Source organism: Colias eurytheme, chromosome 15, assembly GCF_061535395.1.
Source record: "Colias eurytheme isolate Ceu_HAF_F1 chromosome 15, ilColEury1 Martin Lab GWU primary, whole genome shotgun sequence".
Classification (NCBI taxonomy): domain Eukaryota; kingdom Metazoa; phylum Arthropoda; class Insecta; order Lepidoptera; family Pieridae; genus Colias; species Colias eurytheme.
The window spans coordinates 1290346-1310096 of NC_142994.1; the positions used below are offsets into that span (position 1 = coordinate 1290346).

At 31.9% G+C, this 19751-nt stretch overlaps 4 protein-coding genes and 2 long non-coding RNA genes across 8 annotated transcripts; 3 read left to right on the forward strand and 3 right to left on the reverse strand.

The window, feature by feature from the left end:
- Window positions 1-154: 154 nt before the first annotated feature.
- Window positions 155-4300, forward strand: LOC149902112 (TBC1 domain family member 19). Its single transcript, XM_090110224.1, has 11 exons — window positions 155-422; window positions 496-630; window positions 953-1127; window positions 1388-1475; window positions 1560-1620; window positions 1862-2095; window positions 2284-2421; window positions 2823-2985; window positions 3308-3417; window positions 3495-3586; window positions 3663-4300. The coding sequence occupies exons 1-11, from the start codon at window positions 321-323 to the stop codon at window positions 3916-3918; spliced, it is 1554 nt and encodes a 517-aa protein (XP_089966350.1). The 5' UTR covers window positions 155-320; the 3' UTR covers window positions 3919-4300.
- A 42-nt stretch (window positions 4301-4342) lies between these two features.
- LOC149902113 (tRNA (carboxymethyluridine(34)-5-O)-methyltransferase alkbh8) lies at window positions 4343-8694 on the reverse strand. Its single transcript, XM_090110226.1, has 8 exons — window positions 8537-8694; window positions 8117-8354; window positions 7718-8032; window positions 7221-7380; window positions 6381-6633; window positions 5811-5966; window positions 5132-5296; window positions 4343-4788 (listed from the first exon to the last, which is right to left on the reverse strand). The coding sequence occupies exons 1-8, from the start codon at window positions 8630-8632 to the stop codon at window positions 4393-4395; spliced, it is 1779 nt and encodes a 592-aa protein (XP_089966352.1). The 5' UTR covers window positions 8633-8694; the 3' UTR covers window positions 4343-4392.
- Window positions 8695-10218: 1524 nt separating this feature from the next.
- Window positions 10219-11378, reverse strand: LOC149902114 (uncharacterized). Its single transcript, XR_016457550.1, has 3 exons — window positions 11119-11378; window positions 10794-10967; window positions 10219-10457 (listed from the first exon to the last, which is right to left on the reverse strand). It is a non-coding gene; the product is annotated as an uncharacterized LOC149902114 (long non-coding RNA).
- A 36-nt stretch (window positions 11379-11414) lies between these two features.
- LOC149902115 (uncharacterized) lies at window positions 11415-12659 on the forward strand. Its single transcript, XR_016457551.1, has 3 exons — window positions 11415-11620; window positions 11762-11942; window positions 12284-12659. It is a non-coding gene; the product is annotated as an uncharacterized LOC149902115 (long non-coding RNA).
- A 1316-nt stretch (window positions 12660-13975) lies between these two features.
- Window positions 13976-15741, forward strand: PIG-A (phosphatidylinositol glycan anchor biosynthesis class A). Its single transcript, XM_090110039.1, has 2 exons — window positions 13976-14130; window positions 14214-15741. Exons 1-2 carry the CDS (start codon window positions 14116-14118, stop codon window positions 15510-15512), a joined length of 1314 nt encoding a protein of 437 aa, XP_089966165.1. The 5' UTR covers window positions 13976-14115; the 3' UTR covers window positions 15513-15741.
- Window positions 15731-19707, reverse strand: Clc (clathrin light chain). 3 transcript variants are annotated; one of them, XM_090110040.1, is made up of 6 exons: window positions 19473-19707; window positions 18784-18951; window positions 17943-18054; window positions 17557-17568; window positions 16810-16998; window positions 15731-15981 (listed from the first exon to the last, which is right to left on the reverse strand). In XM_090110040.1, exons 1-6 carry the CDS (start codon window positions 19636-19638, stop codon window positions 15975-15977), a joined length of 654 nt encoding a protein of 217 aa, XP_089966166.1. In that variant the 5' UTR covers window positions 19639-19707; the 3' UTR covers window positions 15731-15974. The 3 variants fall into 3 exon arrangements, with proteins under 3 accessions (XP_089966166.1, XP_089966167.1, XP_089966169.1); XM_090110041.1 differs by lacking the exon at window positions 17557-17568; XM_090110043.1 differs by lacking the exons at window positions 15731-15981; window positions 17557-17568 and having other exon boundaries at window positions 16806-16998.
- Window positions 19708-19751: the final 44 nt, after the last annotated feature.

Below are 19751 nucleotides of genomic sequence, written 5' to 3' on the forward strand. Positions count from 1 at the left end.
ACAGCAGCAAGAAATTGAGAAAAAATTACAGGACACGACTATGAGGACATTGGGCATTTAATGAAAAAGTCCGCTGAATTTCAATCCTTAACAAATTTAAAATTTTCTATTTTAATGCGTAAAAATTAATAAGACGAATATTAAACGATAGTTCCTGATCGCTACTCATTGATAAAATTCGTAACCAACTGAAACACCTGAAACAATTATCGTTACCATAGCGATAAAATGACAGAAAATACTTTTATTCAAAAAAATAAATAAAGTCCAAGCTTTATATTTTATTTGTAACAGCTCTTTAATTTTAGTTAAAAGGCACAATGGATAATATCAAAGAAGATGCTATCCATCACACAGCTATGAAATTGGCGGAAGAATTAAAAAATCTTTCAATTTATAAATCATTTTACAGTGATGTTCAAGTAAGTTTTGCAATAGCATAAGATCATTATGACAAAAAAAAATATTATTTAATTAAAATGCTTTTATTCGTAGAAATTAGTATCATTACCAAATGTGAAAAAGGAAGATTTTAAGCAGACACTACAACAAGCAATGAAAGAAAAAGGCTTGGATACAAAATTAAGGAACACTGTGTTTCATTGGGTTCGGACACAAAATAAACAAAACGTTAGTTCTTACATAAATTAAATTCTTTTCATAGTACAGTAGCATTCCATGTACACCTTTTAATTGAATCATGATGTAGATTTTGATTTTGAACGAAATCCAGTTGGACTTTCTTCAGCCTATCTATCTCTATAAGTTATAAAACTCTATATGTTGATCTACCTATATCTTCGTGGTAAATTCCTCGGTATTTACAAAATAATTCTTACTATCTTTCCTAAAACCTATACTTGCTCTGAAAAAATATTTTTTTTTTTTAATTCTTTCGTCGAAACCCGCATTAGAAAAATGTAAGTATTATGGCCTTTGTATTTTTTTCTAGAAACTAAATCCATTGACGTCCCTATCTAAAGCTAGTGCTCAATGGGAAAAACGGATCCATAAGTCTTTAAACTCCATGTGTTCAGATTTGGAGACGTCGTTAGCTAAAGTGCGGCCGCAGAGCGAACAGGAAGAGCTAACTGAGAAGTGGAACGAGCTTAGTACTTATAACTTAGGTAATTTCAACTTAACTGCTTAGTCTCAAGGAATTGTCGGCGAATTTTCAGAACACATCTAGGTGCTAGAGTAGGTACTCATAGGTAAGATGCCTTAGATATGCTATGCCAGTCTATTTTTTTAATTAGGTGGTGGTGAGTATAAAAGTAACCGCAGTTCGGTCTAGCATTTCACTATTTCCGACATAGAATAATCTCTCTATTTTCAATTTATGCGATCGCGAATAAAAGATAATTTTCTCATCAACTATATTTTCCAGATTTATCAAAATACAGACCTGTATATGCGCCCAAAGATTTTTTAGAAGTTTTACTCACGTTATCTGGTTACATTCCATACACGAAAGAGTAAGTATTAAAATAGGATAAAAAATCTAGTAGATACCCATATATTTTTCAAATGAAAATATTGTAAGTACTTAAACTTTACAGAGACGAACCCAAATGGGAATTTGCTCATCTACCTCTTCAAGTTAAAAATTTAGATCAATTGGTAAGTACAATTTTATTCAGAGTAAACAGTAAACAGTTAACATAATAATTAATAAGCTATGTTCATCGGGCATACCTAAGTCTGCATAAAATAAATTAATTGAATCAATAGTTTTAATTCCTACTCAATAATCTCCGACCGTTCCCGGAATATCGATAGAGCTTCTTAATTCATACTGTTTTTTCTATTAGAGTCATATTTTTTTTAATTATTTTCGTCACTAAAAATGCCTATTTTATAGCGTAAAATATACATAGAATGGTCGAACGGAGAACCGTTATTGGGCGTAAATGCAAATATGCCCAGTTCAGTGCCAGGTTTTTCAACACTGGAGGCAGAAAGGATTGGTCTGGGTGAAAGAGTCGCTGCATTAGGATATGCTCCAGTTATCCAGGAGTACTTGAAGAAGGGCAGCCCTCAGTGCCTTCGAGCTAAGTTGTGGACACAAGTTTTAGGTGCTGAGATTTCGTCTCAGGTAAGTTTATGGAATATATTCCAATTTTCTACAACTACGAGAAAATAAATGTGTGGGACGTCGGGTATTTATGAGAATTATAACATGGCAAACCTGCGATTTTAGTGATTCATTTCACTTTGAATTATCACACAAAGTTCTTTAGGGACCCAAAACTCTATAACTTCCTAACTTTACTTACATTTTAGCAAGTGTCATATTTCAACCGATTGAAAAAGAGCGTACTAGAAGTCGATTTGATGATCGATAAGTTAATTTTCAAAGACGTACAACTGACTGCCTCGAATGACGATCAATATTTTGTTTTCGAAGATTTGTTATATCAGGTAAGAAATTTCATTTCATAATATTTTACACAAATGCTTTAATTTATTTTATAAAATTCGAAATAATTAAACTACAACACTGTGTGCCCATTTTTTACCCTTCTATATTTTATCACGAAGACATCACTACGACAGAAAATGCTACATTAAAATATAATGTAGGGTTGCTTTGATTTATTGTGCTTTTCACAATAGCTATAGTTAAGATACATTCTCATTTTCTCAAGCTATCGATATTTTCAATGAAAATGAAAATGCAAAAAATATACAGGCCGAATTGAGAACCTCCTCCTTTTATGAAGTCTGTTAAAAATATCGTTAAATTTCAAGTTCTGTAACGAAATTCGAAAAATTGTGGCTCGGTCACGGTGTTCATTTTCCATGTAATAATGCAATTTCAGGTAATGCTATGTTTCTCTCGAGATTGTGAGGTAATGCAGTATCTAAAGGGATGTATCGGGAATCCCCTCAATGTCACTATAAAGGGGAAACAGACTTCTGCAGACAGTGTTACTGTGTTTCCGCCGAGTGGTATCATACCATTTCATGGCTTTACAATGTATGGTAAGCTTTTAGTATAGATTAATTATCACACACATAGAAATATATATGAAATTAAAAATTGGATTTTCTATATGTTGCCATGTTTTACCTTATAATATGTCGGTTAAGGGTTTAAAAAGTTACGATACCGCGTCCTCACTAAATATGATTAGATGTGAAACTTCTTGTATACCTACACATTTGAGATCGTTCTTAACAATGTAAATGTGCCTAAATTCATTCGTTCTCCCAATTATTATTCTTATTACCAAGTTTTAAATTTTACATCCAAAGCGTTTCGATGGTAACTAATAAATAATAATTATTCGAACTTTAATTTCAGCAACACCGTTTTGTTATTTGTATGATGACCCCATGCAATTATACTTCATATTTCGAGCGTTTTACATACGTTATTGGCATAAACTTCATTATATTTCTACTCATCCACAGGTAAAGATTTGAAACTGTAAAAAGTAGAACGTCTCTTTTTTCCGTTTCACAAAACTTATACATATTTTAATTTCTAGGGTATTGTATCGCTATGCTTACTGTACGAAAGATTGTTGGAAGCAAATGAACCTCTGCTATGGATTCATTTTAGGAACATAAATGTAAACCCGTAAGTACAAAATTAATAATTAAAACAAAATTTCTATTTCTGACATCTATTATTTAATAGAACTTGTTTCTTACAGAATAAGAGTGGTTTTCAAATGGATAATGCGTGCGTTCAGCGGCCATTTACCGCCGGATCAGCTTTTGCTGCTTTGGGATGCCATTTTGGGCTACGACTGTTTGGAAATACTGCCATTATTAGCGCTGGCAATACTGAGCTTTAGAAAAGAGAATATTTTTCAAGTGAACACTTTACAAAATGTTGACGCCGTTTTAGCGGATTTATCGACTATTTCTGTTATTCCACTATTGCAACTGGCTTTGATGAAACCGTAATTTTATAGGTTTAGGAATCGGAATCGATGATTGTTTTTTATTTTGTTACATTTTATGTAAACACGTTATTTTGACCTGTGTAATCGATGATAAGGCACTTAAAATAATTGTTTTACAGAGATAGAATTTTGTCTCGTTCGTTGCTAAAATTAATATTTTGTAATTATGTGTTTGTAGTTTTTTATTTCGATGTAGATAAAGCAATTTTATTTTTTAATGTTGCAATACTCTATAGAAAGTTATATGTTTCGCAATCAGCTTTATATAATCATGTTATTAGTTAAAATAGTTGTTGTTACACTTTGATCTTGTATCGTTAATGTTTTTAAAATGGTTTATTTTGTAGATGCGTTTACTGTAATAAAAAACAAAGTCAAATTTATATGGCGTTTCATTTTAGACATTTGTCAATAAAAGACGAGCATATGGTAAAATAAAATATATTTAATAAACATTATACAAAATAATACATATTTACAGTTTTTTACAAATAACACACCAATTCCCTTCTTCATAGAAACTGTCCTCTATTACTAAATCGGGTAGATCACATAACTTATCCAATTCACCCTTTTCGAACACGTGGTAGTACCGCAAAAACGTCGTATTCGCTTCATTTGACAGTTTTTTATTGTTCACCTGTCTCAATTTCCACGGAACGAGTAAATCGTTGTGCTGGAACTGGGTTCGGTTTTCGTGTACGGGTAGATTGAGTCCGCCGACAGTTGTGACGACGTTTGTGTCGGAGGTTTCTTTAGTTGGGACGATGTAGTTGGATTTCTTTTGGTCTTTTGCCCAGACTGTGATGAGAGCTCTGCCGCCGGGCCGCAAGAGGCGGGCGATCGTACTAATCGCTTGTTTCCTTCTTGCCTGGAATAAAAAATATTACGTTTACTTCTGCATTTAGTCATTCATTAAGCATGTTATTTTACAGTAACGTTGGTCAAATGGTGTAGGTATAACTATTCAATGAAGCTGTAATAAACACCTTTATTTTTCCCATTACTATAAGTTATATCAATAAGATTATCTGACTTAATAAGTTTGTAATTATGTAACTTAAGTTAGCCAGTATAGTATTTTTTTATTAGAATTATAAAATTTATTTAACAAACATTATTACACAATAAAACATTCAAACAAAATTATAGGGGGTATAGCAGTAGCATTATCTTACCCAAAATCCGATAAATAGTTCTAAAACTATACGTACCTCGCTACAAAAGTGGTGCACCACAGCGATGCACAGCGCGACATCCGCGCAACTATCCACGAGCGGCGCGTACAGCACGTCCAGCCGCACGCACTGCGCGCCGCACACTGACGCGGTGTGCGCCGCGCACTCGGCGAGTAGCCCCGCACTGCGCTCACACGCTATCTGTCAAAATGTTTTTTTTTTTCAAAACTGATCTTTTTTGACGTGACAAAGTCTTATAATTCGATAGAGCTGCTGCACGCACGAAAAAACATGACTCATGCGGCGTTACCTCGCTCTGAGGCGTTCCATGTAAGGCTTGAAGTGCAAGCGAGAGCGCGGAACGAGCGACAAAGAAGCACAATCGGACGTTGTCACGTTCAACTATCGTCAGTAAATCGACTTTACAGACAACCAATTATTTATTTTACAGTAGAGCAAGCAAAGGAGCATGTGGTCTGGCTTAGCGACCATAAACAATCGCAACACTGATTTTGCTGGCCTGTCCTGTCCTTTCTATGCTCTTATTTCTCCAAAAAGAGAAAAAATCATTTCCAAAGATGGAGAGATTTTCGATTCTAGATTAAGAAAGATAATGAAAAAGTTTATTACTGATCAATATTTCGGTAACTTTAAATGCATAAAATGTAATAAAAATCTTGGACAAATATAATATTTTCGCAGTTTTTTTACATACCTGTATAATATCATTCCTATTAAGTATATTCTTGCCGTTGCCAGCTCCAAGATCCAAAACGATGGATCCAGGTGGAGTATTCATCATAAACTCCTGCACTTTGGGCCAGGGCTTGTGCCGCGTTGTGCTGAAATGGCCTGCAATTTGTTCGTAAACCTGCACAATATTATTGGCCTTAAATAAATTATTTAGTAACTTATAAGGACAAAAAGAAGTAATAACGGCTGGCATCACTGGATCTCCCGCCCTACAAGTCTCAATACATTCATAACCAAGTGCTGAATGTTCTATGAACAGATTGCATTTACACATACATAAAAAAAAAAACTTATAAGGACGGAACTGTAAAATTGAATAATATTTATTCAACCATGTAATGTTTAGTGAATTCTTATAATTTTTTTTTAATTCTAGCAAAAATAAAAATTTATAAAATGACGATATCCACATTTTACTGAAATCTTTTATATTATAACAAGTTTTTACAAGTTACTAATAAAACAAAAACATATTTGATACTATTTCAATATTAAACACAAATTGCCAAACTATCAGACAATAACTACAAACCTGATGTACATGCAGTTCCTCAAGATGCGACGCCACTACATCATCGATCTCTTTACTCCCTCTATCACAAAGCACTTTATAACCACACTCGCAAGGCCCCTGCCTCGTCTTCCTGAACGTCAGAGATATTCTTGTACCACGGGGTCTTGTGTCACTGGTTATAACTTTAATATTGTTAGAAGTTTCTGGATCTTTTCTCATTTCTATAATTGGGTCCCATGTACGCGGCTGAATGCCGTGCTGCCAGTCGTATCTTAAACCGATAATGTAATATTGTACTTAACAGTGTAAAATATTGTTTAACTAGCTTACCGCCCGCGGCTTCGCCCGCTTTGTCTAAAACCTAATAAAATATATACTAAAACCTTCCTCTTGAATTACTCTATCTATTAAAAAAAACCGCATCAAAATCCGTTGCGTAGTTTTAAAGATTTAAGCATGCAAAGGGACATAGGGACATAGGGACAGAGAAAGCGACTTTGTTTTGTACTATGTAGTGATTCTTTTGGTGACATGCACATTATTAAACTTTGAAAGTATGGAAGAAATGCGATGAGACTAGATTCGAACCCGCCTCTTATCACCGTAGAGTAGCAACGGCTAACCGCTCAGCCACCCATATATTTATTTGAATGCTACAAAACTAAATATTTGAATTACTAAAGTTGTAAAGATACAAGGGACAAGACATGAGAACTAAATTAAAAGAGAGAGAAGTTGCTATTCATGAACTTACAAGGTTCTTTAATTCATTATATCCACCAACAATGATGAAAATTAAAAACTACAATATATTGCATGTTCAAATCAATCAAAATATAACATGCAGAAATATCATACCTAGCTTCATCTTGCATAACCATTATGGAGCGAGATGGAACTATGATTGGAACATATTTGCCACTATAATGTTTCCAGTCCATCAACACAGAGGATCCTAAAGAAAGAGACAGGATTGTGTCTCCGAAAGGACTGTGACGGTCAACATGGGATGGAATGCCTGGAAAATATATAAGGGTTAGTTTAGCATAATAACACTTACTGTAAGTGCAAGGAAATACAGATAAAAGTTGAAGAGAACTCTGCAAAATATAGTGTGTGTGTGTATAATAATTAATAATGTTAATTTTTAAAAATGTAAATGTTTCTATAAAACAAAAAAAGCCATCACTGTTTTTTGCAGTTAAAATGTACACCCACAAATTATATATAATTGAATTATATTGGTGTTATTAATAATTTACAATGGAAACAAGCAAAGCATCAATTAATTGCAAAGCAAAGCAAATAAATTGAAGCATAGTTTGTTGTATTCAAATAATTATACCATTCCCTACCTTGTCCTGGACTATATTTGTTAACTGTTAACTGGTCAGGTACTTCAATGTCAAAGCCGTGTTCCTGTAATCTTTTCCACAGAATATCACACTCTGGTGGTATTTTTTCTGACAAAGGAGCATTTAAATCTACATCATTGCTCCCAAATCTAAATTCGTAGCCATAATGTTTCACTTGACGATTCTTTAAATTAGAATCGTCTATCCAATCAAATATTTGTAAGAACTGTTGTTCTTCTTCAGCTGATATGAAGTCAGGTAGTACTTGTAGGCCTTTAGGATTGTCTGCTGTACAGATTATTTCGTCATTTGGTACTGAAAAATATTAATTTAACATCATAATAAAAGTGTAAGATTTGGTCTGAAATTACACCATTTAAATTGAAGACAATGACTTACCATCTTCAACATAATTCATATAAATTAATGTGTCATTCTTTTTTGCTTTTGCTGTACCATTGAATGTGTTGTAAAATAACTCTGCACTCTTTGTATTAGCGAAAACGACATAGGAATGTGATTCTCCTTTTTCCGCAATATATTTCAAAAGATTAATGTCTGGTAACAGTTCCAACATTTCAAATAGTTCTTCTTTACTAAAGCCTGTAGCTTGTCCTACATTGCATAGAACAATTTTCTAAAATAAATTACAATAAACATTGGTATTTGAAAAAAAGCTACAGATTACAGACTATTACATTATTTATTTCTGTAACTTCTAATGAGGTTTGAACGTTTTTTAAAAATTGATTTTGTTGCTGTTATGAATGCTAATTCGAACGAAATATCATACAATTTAATAAATAAGCATTGACCTACCGAACATGGTTTATCTATGCATAAAACTCCCTTAGAAGTTTTTAACCTCGCTGAAAACCTTTTACATTTTTTACCGATTTGTTTGTCTTTGTCCATTATATAGAAATATGCATATATTAATGATATTAAATTTATTTAGAGATTTTCTTAGCATCTAACCTCTGTTAACACGGTGATGTGTTATTGAGTTATTGACATATGACAGGAGCAGTTAACGTTCAACAACCATGGTCTATCAATGTCATGTACCCACAGAGCAAGTAATATAGGTACCTACTACCAAAAGCTTATGAAGTTTATGAACGCAATCCAGGTGATAAGTGACACATTATTTTGACAATTGACATTAAAATATTATCAACAAAATAATCAACAGGGGGGTAACCGGCATCTCTTATAGCAAGCTTATTATAACATTACTATGTCTTTTCGTACCGTGACACCCTTAACGCAAGCTTGTTGCAGCGTTAAACTGATTTTGTCTTTCTAGCAATTTTGATGACGTCACTCGTAATAGTTCACTCAATTATTGGGACCGGTGCGAACTGCGATCTATTTGACAATTTGACAGTTATCAGATAATAATAGAACTTTACATCGGCTTGTTCGAAGAAAAGGCTTCAAACCTTTTGATTTAAGAAGAATCGTGTACCTAAATAGTAAACAAGTGCGTAATCATCACGAGTCCTTATGAGATATGGGGGCATCATATGAACAACTTGAAAATACAATATAACCTACAGATTTATCTGTGTAAGTACCATATAATGTAAGTACCATACCCAATGCAAATCTATTTAAAAATACGTCTGTATAAGTACACATTCTCCACTTGTTATTTCTCTGTATAATAAAATGCAACTCTACTTATTCCCTAAACATAAATTTTATCTAATACTTAATGTAAATCTATAAAAGATTGTATAATATTTCTTCATGATTCAATATATTTTATCATGTTATTATTTACCTATATAGAATATAAGACTATAAAAGTAAATCTACACTCAAATACACTACCCATATTATACTTATGTAATCTGTTGTTAAGGATCTCATTTAATTTTGAGAAATAAAACCATTATTTATTTCCAGATTCTACAATCAATTCCGAGCACTAGGAATAAGATTACCCAGAGTAACCACATGGAAGCATTGATAGTATTCAAGAAGCCATAGTGCCAGCGCAACATGAATATATTTTTTCAAGAGGAAGCAATATCATACTTTAAATGTTTAAGTGCAATAAAAAACATTTATAAATCCAAAATCTTTATTTAGTCCTTTTTATTTATTTATTGACAAATCTTTTGCTCCTTTACTTCTCTTGATATCATTTATATAAAAAAAAGTGATAAAACATGGAAGTAAGTATTCGAAATTAGATTCAATTCTATTTAGCTTAAATATTTATTAAAAACAATTAGGTAGATATATATAACTCAAATCCAAATTTGTAAGTAAATAGCATATTAAAAACACCCTTGATTAAAAAAAATTAAGTTTTATTTATAGTACCAGCCTTTAAAACTTAAAATTCAATAAACAAAAACTTTACATTTACATCACAATGAATAATTCCTACACTAATAGATTAATGGTATTTATATTTTTATTTTAAATTTAAATCAATTATTGTATTTGCATAATAAAGAGTAGATAAATAATTTAAAAACTTGCAGTACTTATGTATACTTTTAATTTCATTTTTATTAAACTTAAAATGAAAACAATGTAGGTACTATATTAAGGTACAATTAAATTTTTACATTTTCAGATGTATGATACAAATATGAATATTTTAAGTGTAGACTGTAGACATGGTGGCGCCTCCCCCAACTTGAAGTTCTTCTACCACATGATCATCTCCCAAGCCGGTACTTCCTTGTTCAATGTTTGGGCAAGCCGGCAATCAACACAACTGTGAAAGATAAATTGGACCTTAACTGATTCTTTGTTGCTTTAAAATTTAATAAGTACATTTAATATGTTTACTTTTATTATTAAAGGGCTTGTCATGGTGTATGTAAACGTCTAAAAAGAAGTTTTTTAAACAATGTCGGTATGGTTTGTTAAATACCTTATTTGTTAATAATTTTTCAAGTATTTCAACGTTTTAGTTGTTAATCTTGCAATTCTTAATATTGTATTAAAAAAAACTTAAATGTGTAGGTACAATGCCTTAGAAAACTTTTAATATAAGTAGCTTCTAACCAAACATAGATAGGTTTGCTTATAAATTAATATAAATATTTACTTTTGACCAGCTGCTCTAGTTTTTGTGAACTCCCAAATCATTTGCACTTATACTTTCAGAGAATTCTATCAACTTCGTCTCAGCATAACTTTTAACTCGTTGGGAGTTATTTATGTACCTTTGTCTTTGTAACTTCAGGGTCAAGGAGCTTCGCGCACTCTGCACAATGTTCTGCTGCAAGTTAAATAAAAATTACTTCAATTAACAATAATCAAAACAGACGAAATCATGCAAAAACCAATACTTTATTCGTAAAAATATATCTGTGTTATCATAAATCGTCCAATGTTTTAGATATATTTATTACTCGTATATATTATCTTACCTTGCTATTTCAATTGCTCTTTCATGCATTCTTTAATGCATATTACTTATCTTTCGCAATTTTTCAATTTGATTTATCCAAATTTTAGATAATAATACGAGGACAGTGATTATGACATTTGGATTTTTGACGTTTAATTTTCAATCACCGCCATTTTTATAATAACAACCTTGTTTTGTTGAGTTCACAAAATAATCTTACTTTATTTTGGTACCGGGAGCCTTTTCAACATGATTACTATACGATTGCCTACAATGACCAATGACCGAATGAATTCCGAAGTTTTGTCTATTTTTTTAAGATTAATGGCTTGGCTACGAGGCTTTTAGGCCAAGTCGTAATGATTTGTATCGAACATTAAACGTCAAAAATCAAAATGTCATGTCACTGTCCTCTTAATTCATATTATTATCTAAAATTTCAGATAAACTTAAACTTAAATATGTGAATCTCATCTCTGGATAAATGAGAAAGTGCGAAAAAGCAATATTGAAATAGCAAGGTAAGATAAAGTACGAGTAAGGACGATTTATGTTATCAGACTACAGAGATATATTTTTACGAATAAAGTTTTGGTTTTTACATGATTTCGTCTGTTTTGATTATTGTTACTTAATTGAAGTAATTTTTATTTAACTTACAGCAGAACATTGTGCAGAGTGCGCGAAGCTCCCTGACCCCGAAATTACACAGACAAAGATAGGTACATGAATAACTCCCAACGAGGTAAAAGTTATGATGAGACAAAGTTGATAGAATTCTCTGCTGAAAGTTTAAGTGCAAATGATTTGGGAGTTCACAAAAACTAGAGCAGCTGGTCAAAAGTAAATATTTATATTAATTTATAAGCAAACCTATCTATGTTTGGTTAGAAGCTACTTATATTAACAGTTTTGTAAGGAATTACACACCTACACATTTAACTTTTTTTTTAATACGATATTAAGAATTGCAAGATAAACAACTAAAATGTTAAAATACTTGAAAAATGATTAACAAATAAAGTATTTATTATTTAACAAACTATACCGACATTGTTTAAAAAAACATCTTAAATTACATACACCATGACAAGCCCTTTAATAATAAAAGTAAACATATTAAATGTACTTATTAAATTTTAAAGCAACAAAGAATCAGTTTAAATCCAATTTATCTTTCACAGTTGTGTTGATTGCCGGCTTGCCCAAACATTGAACAAGGAAGTACCGGCTTGGGAGATGATCATGTGGTAGTGAGAACTTCAAGTTGAGGGAGACGCCACCATGTCTACACTTAAAATATTCAAAGAAAATGTAAAAATTTAATTGTACCTTAATATAGTACCTACATTGTTTTCATTTTAAGTTTAATAAAAATGAAATTAAAAGTATACATAAGTACTGCAAGTTTTTGAATTATTTATCTACTCTATATTATGCAAATACAATAATTGATTTAAATTTAAAATAAAAATATAAATACCATTAAACTATTAGTGCAGGAATTATTCATTGTGATGTAAATATAAAGTTTTTGTTTATTGCATTTTAAGTTTTAAAGGCTGGTATTATAAATAAGACTTTATTTAATATGCTATTTACTTACAAATTTGGATTTGAGTAATATACCTAATTGTTTTTAATTAATATTTAATCAAAATAGAATTGAATCTATTTTCAAATAATTCCATGTTTTATTACATTTTTATATAGTATATATAAATGTTATCAAGAGAAGTAAAGGAGCAAATGTTTTGTCAATGAATAAATAAAAAGGAATAAATAAAGATTTTGGATTTATAAAATATGTTTTTAATTGCACTAATACATTTAAAGCATGATATTGCTTCCTATTGAAATAAATATATTCATGTTGCGCTGGCACTTTATAGTTTCTTGAATACTATCAATGCTTCCATGTGGTTACGCTGGGTAATCTTATCCCTAGTGCTCGGAATTGATTGTAGAACCTGGAAATAAATAATGGTATTACTTCTCAAAATTAAATGAGATCCCTAACATAAGTATAATATGGGTAGTGCATTTGAGTGTAGATTTACTTTTAAGTGTTTTATTATATAAATAATATAACATGATAAAATATATTGAATCAAGAAGAAATAATAAACAATCTTTTATAGATTTACATTAAGTAGGTATTAGATAAAATTTATGTTTAGAGAATAAGTAGGGTTGCATTTTATTATATAGAGAAATAACAAGTGGAGAGTGTGTACATAAACAAACGTATTTTTAAATATACTCTTAAGGTTTGCATTGGGTATGGTACTTACATTACTTTTATCTTACACAGATAAATCTGTAGGTTATAATTGTATTTTAAGATTGTTCATATGCTGCCCCCATATCTCATAGACTCGTGATCATTGCGCACTTCGCAATAATAAATTATTTACACGATTCTTCTTAAATCAAAAGGTTTGAAGCCTTTTCTTGGAACAACCCGATGTAGTTCTGTTAATTTTGCATTTTTAATATAATAAATGTATTATCTTCTTTAAAAGCTTCATTTATTAAATAGATTTCCAACTACATACGTTTCACTTAAATTTGATGTGTATTCTTTTAATAATATTCAAAATAATGTTATAAAAGTTCCATATTTACAACTTCACTAAAATTGCTTAAAACTGTCATTATTGACATTATAACAAGAATGCTAAATGTCAAAGAGAGCGTGCCGGTTCCAATTTTTCGATTGACGTCTCGAAACCGCTCGAAACAGTCTTGTTGCAATTGGTTTTCATATGTTTTAGAAGGTCCCGGTGCCAAAAAAGTAAGATTATTTTGTGAACGCAACAAAACGTACCCATAATAAGACTGTTATTCTAAAGGTGCCGGTTACCCCCCTGGGCTTATTGAATGATGTATCATTTGGTTAAATTAAATTTAAAAATTATTCCTTACTAGAATTGTCGTCTTTTTAAATAATATCTAAGCTCGATTGGTTACTGTATACGTAAAGTACAGATGTTAGCATTTTTCTCTCACAAACATGACTACCCAAACAGTAAGTAGAAATTATGTTTCAAGCCAATAAATAATGATATATGAATATGTAGGTAAATTAGATAAAAAGCTTTTTAATTACAGGAGCCTATTATAAAAACCAAAAGGCATATAATATGCATGGCGTCAGATTTTTTCTATCCGAATACCGGCGGAGTTGAAGAGCACATATATAATTTATCGCAATGTTTAATAAAACGAGGACATAAAGTAATCGTAATCACACATTGCTATGAAGATAGAGTTGGAATTCGATATTTAACAGGAGGTCTTAAAGTATATTACTTACCCATAAGAGTGTTTTACAGCCAATGTGCACTACCTACGATGATTTGTAACATTGCATTAGTACGATACATTTTAATACGGGAAAGAATTCAAATTGTGCATGGACATTCAGCTTTTAGTGTACTAGCACATGAAGTATCTATAATAGGAAAATTAATGGGATTGAAAACAGTATTCACAGACCACAGCCTTTTTGGCTTTGCAGACATGTCAGCAGTACTGACAAACAAATATCTTCAAATGTGTTTGTGTGAATGTGATCATTGTATCTGTGTGTCTCACACAGGTAAAGAAAACACAGTATTAAGGGCTAAAGTGAAAGCCCATAAAGTTTCAGTCATACCTAATGCTGTAGATGCTTACACATTTACACCTAATCCAAGTCAAAGAGATCCTAATGTTATAACTATCATAATTGTGTCTAGATTAGTGTATAGAAAAGGTGTAGATTTGATGGCAGCTGTAATAGCTGATATGTGCCCTAGATATCCAAACATAAGGTTCATAATAGGCGGAGATGGACCAAAAATGTGGTTGTTACAAGAAGTCAGAGAAAGAAAAGGTTTTCAACATTGTGTAACACTCTTGGGAAGTTTAAAACATTCTGAAGTAAGGGATGTATTAGTCAAAGGTGATATATTCTTAAATACATCTTTAACAGAAGCATATTGTATGGCAATAGTTGAAGCTGCCTCTTGTGGGCTTAAAGTTGTTTCAACTAAAGTTGGAGGCATTCCAGAAGTATTACCAGATAATATGATATATTTATCTGAACCCAATGTTACAAATATTGTAGAAAGTATAGAACTGGCTATGAACGATTTGAAAAACGGAAACATTGTCTGTCCGTTTGAATGTAATAGAAATGTAAGGAAGATGTATAATTGGATGGATATAACGAGAAGGACTGAAATAGTGTATAATAAAATATTGCTCAACAAGAACAAACCATTAGGATTACAGTTGAAAAGTTATCTCTCGTGTGGTGTGTGGCCATTCCTTCTAGTCATAAGTTTAATGTATTTATTGTTGCAGTTAGTTGAAAGGGTGTATAAGAGGAAACATATTGATATTGCTAGAGATTTAAAGTTATGATGCATCTCTAGTGATATTTTAAGATGAATGTTGCAGATAAGAAAAGCTAGGTACAAAATGATATTATTTGGGTTGTTTATTTAGGGGAAATGATGTTATTTAGTTTTTATAAAAAGTGTATCTTTCATGGATGATTTTAAATATTGCTTATTTATTTCTATTTAACATAATTTCTATAATATCCAATTATATTGAAAGGAGATGAAATAAAACAAAACTAACTCTGGAATGATATTTATTTATAATTATTGATCAAATAAAAAAGATACTCCAATAACATTAGCCATATTGAACAATAAAAAATAAATTTAATAAATAACAGTCTGTTAAGCAATACAATAATTATTCTATAAACATCACATGTTTTTCTATTACTTTTGTTGTAATTCAATGTGATTTATTCAGAGACTGATTAAAGACAAATATTTAGGCTAACAACATTTTCTTATTTATAAACCATCTTCAAGCTCTGTAACAAGAGAAAACATTGTTATTAAAACATGCTTATTACATTTTAGTAGTTTATTTTCTTTTAACCTTTGATTCAATCAGCTGGTAACCCTTAGGAGACAATTAATTGTTAATACATGTTTATAGTAACATGAATGAACTATATTTTTAAACTGCAATTAAAATAAGATCATTATAACATTTAGATTTGTCTAATCAAAGGCCAGTTAAGTTTAAATGTACTTCATACAGTTTCATATAGTTTTTGTGTATTTGTTAATTAGATTAATAATAGAAAATTAGAAACAACATACAAGCTCACTTAGGGCCTTTACACACGACACCACGGCGGCAGCGTTTTTGGCCACCGTGGCATAAAGACTCGCCGTCGCCGCCGCGGCGTCGTGGCTCCATATATAAATCAGGCAGACTATCGCAGCGGCGCCGCGGCGGCGACGGTGCCGCTGCCGCTACGGCATAATGTGTAAGAGGCCTATTATTTGGCACTTTTTACAGAATATATTCATACATTATGTATCTTTTAACTGACAGTTAAGCTACACACAACATATCCAGAAACTGAAAACAGTCACAAAAATTACTATTACCATATATGATGTACTAGATTTCCGCCCGCGGCTTCGCCCGCGTTTTCAAAGGAAAACCCGCATAGTTTCCGTTCCCGTGGGATTTCCGGGATAAAACCTATCCTATGTGTTATTCTGATGTATAAGCTATATTGTGGTAAAGTTTCATTCAAATCCATTCAGTAGATTTTACGTGAAAGAGTAACAAACATCCATACTTACAAACTTACGCCTTTATAATAGTAGTAGGATTTACTTACACTTTAGTTGCCCGCGGGGGGTACTTAGGGCTGACTCCCGATTGCTTCAACTGTAGTACAATGGATCTGAGACGAGCCACATCCCTTCCGCGTCTCGGCCCAAAGTCACAAAGTTCCGCCACTCGAGCCCACTCGTTACCCTCCTCAACGGTACTCTCAGATCCACGGGCTAGAGCTTTCTCTGCGTTTCTAGTGATTAATAGATACACTCGTAATGTATACCCAAATATGATAAATATTTGTGTTTTTTTTTTAAATGAGAGATAATGTTCCACCAATAATGCCCAAGAATGTTTTAAAATGAGATTGAAAGGACTTGTATTTTGCTTACAAGACTATTTTTGTTATATTTAAGATTTGAATTACATATAAATTTTAAAAGAGAAAAATAAAATCAGTGAAATAAATTTTATGTGAATAATCTTAATTGTATTTAATGTACTTAATGCAAACTGAAATTCACTAACTTAATGGAATCTGGATTTATTTTATTGTATCTTAAATAATGACATTGATATTAAAATACTTTTTATTTTAGGAAATATATATTTTCAATACATTATCAAATACCCCAATGAATAACAGATGCTTAGTACATAAATTTTCATTGAAACTAAAATAACATGAATTCGACAATATCATAACCCTGTTATACCCACAGACGTACATAAATAAAGTCTTAAATATATGTATATATAAAAATCCACCACCCACACAAGTTAGTGAATACCACTCTAGTGTACTTACTTAGCGGACTCCCTGAGTGCATAGAAAAGAAAATATACAACTTTATAATACATACAAAATACACAATATAATTTAAAATGCTGCAATCTACTCGCAAATGGGTCAATAATAACCAAATTTTACAGATAAACACTGCATAAAGCCATTTTTTACATGCAGTATGTGAAAAAAACTACATAAGGAATATATTCAAATTAATCCCTTAGTCCCCGGAATCACAGACACAATAGAAAATCTATTGTGTCGCGGCCTGATTGGGCCGCTCGGTGGTCAAGGGGTTAATGAGATTCTACAGATAAAAAAGCATTTTTTTTTTAAATCATGTACAAAGCAGTTGCATTAGAAAAATATTTGTTATCTACAGAGTGTTTTAATAAGATTTTTACCTGTTAGCTGCCTTAGTTTTAGCAATTTGCTCTTCATGTGTTTTGTACCAATCCTCTAATTCCTTTTTAGCTACCTTCAACATTTCTTGCTTCTTTCTCTCCTCCTCAGCATCTAAAGATAAAAAGAAATTCATTACATAATAACATATTGTATTATATAATTACTTCTACTCAATACAATTTTTTTTTTCTTGTTTCTCAATTTATTATCTCGCTTCTTTGCCTTCTCCCTGTGGTTGCCTGGCAGAAATCACTGCATAGTGATAAGGCCACCCTTTGTGCTTTTGTTTATTGTAAACTGTTATTTTATGTACCTGGTTTATTGCACAATAAAGTGTTAAATAAATAAATAAATAAACATAAATTAAAAATTTAGTGTACTAGGGGATACCATGATGTCTGTATACGTAAATATCTGTATGTACACCATGATGTCTACAAACAGTATTCATTCCATAGTAAAAAAATGGAGCTATGTAGGTCATCTTGTATGATCACTTTACTAAACTGGAATTAATACTGCTTAAAGATGAGATGACCCAGAGAGCTTCATACAGCATTTTATTAATGAAACAACATGACATTTCACAAGATTTTGAGTTAAATATAATAGGTTTATTATATTCACTAGCTGCTCCGCGCGGTTTCACCCCCGTGGCTCCACTCCTGTTGCCCGTAGCGTGATGAAATATAGCCTTTAACCTTCCTCGATAAATGGACTATCTAACACCGAAAGAATTTTTCAAATCGGACCAGTAGTTCCCAAGATAAGTGCGTTCAAACAAACAAACTCTTCAGCTTTATAAAATTAGTATAGATTAAGACAATTATTTCATGTCACCTTTCTCTTCCAATCTCTGCTTCTGTTCCTCTCTCCATATCTTAATCTTCTCAGGTTCTTCCCTTTCTTGTCTGAATACAGAGACTGCGGGAGCAGCTGGGGCTGCTGCGGGGGCTGGATCATCATCGAGCAGACCATTGGCTTCAAATGCTGCTGCACTTGGTACTTCTGGATATTTAATTTAATTTTTAAAGTGAAATTTTTATTACATCGTCTCAAACTTTTTGGTCTGTGTAGCGCATGTCGCGTGATGGTCAGCTGCTGAGTAGGTATAAAGCAGTGTTCGGAACCGTACGATAAGTTTCACTTTTACCATGGTTTCATAAAACCACACAACATTTTTTTTTATTGGTTTTTGAATATGTAATGTTGTTAATTTGATTAATAATTCTAGACAAATACTTGTAACCAAGGATGATTGTGAACTGCAATTACTATAAAATATTCAAATTATAAGTATTCAAAATCAAAATTTTACTTTGTCTATGAAAGACAAGAAAATTAAAACACTGGCAAAGGCTGAAGTCCCTGAATTGGGTGGAGCCATGAAGAAATTTTTAACTTTTCGTAAATAATTTGTAGGTACAATAAAAATTGTGAGTAGGTAGGTACTTGCAAAATGTACAACTTTCACATCTACAAATTTCCAATTATTCCTTCATTTTAATGTATAGTACAAATTAAATTACCAACAAAATCATCAAGACCGTTGGAAGCTATACTCGACGCAATAGGGGGCGGAGCACTGGTTTCTAGCTCATCTTCTAATCCCGCCAGTTGGTTTTGCTCTCGAGCCAAGAAGTCTGCAGCTGGGTCGACTTCGGGTTGAACGAAATTGTCGCCGAAATCATCCATTGTTCAGAATAATATGAAATGATTCACTGAATATGCGAAGCCAATAAAGTTGACGTCGATGAGAAACCAAGAAATCTCGTTAGAGAGTAGTATATTCTTTGCAAGAAATACAG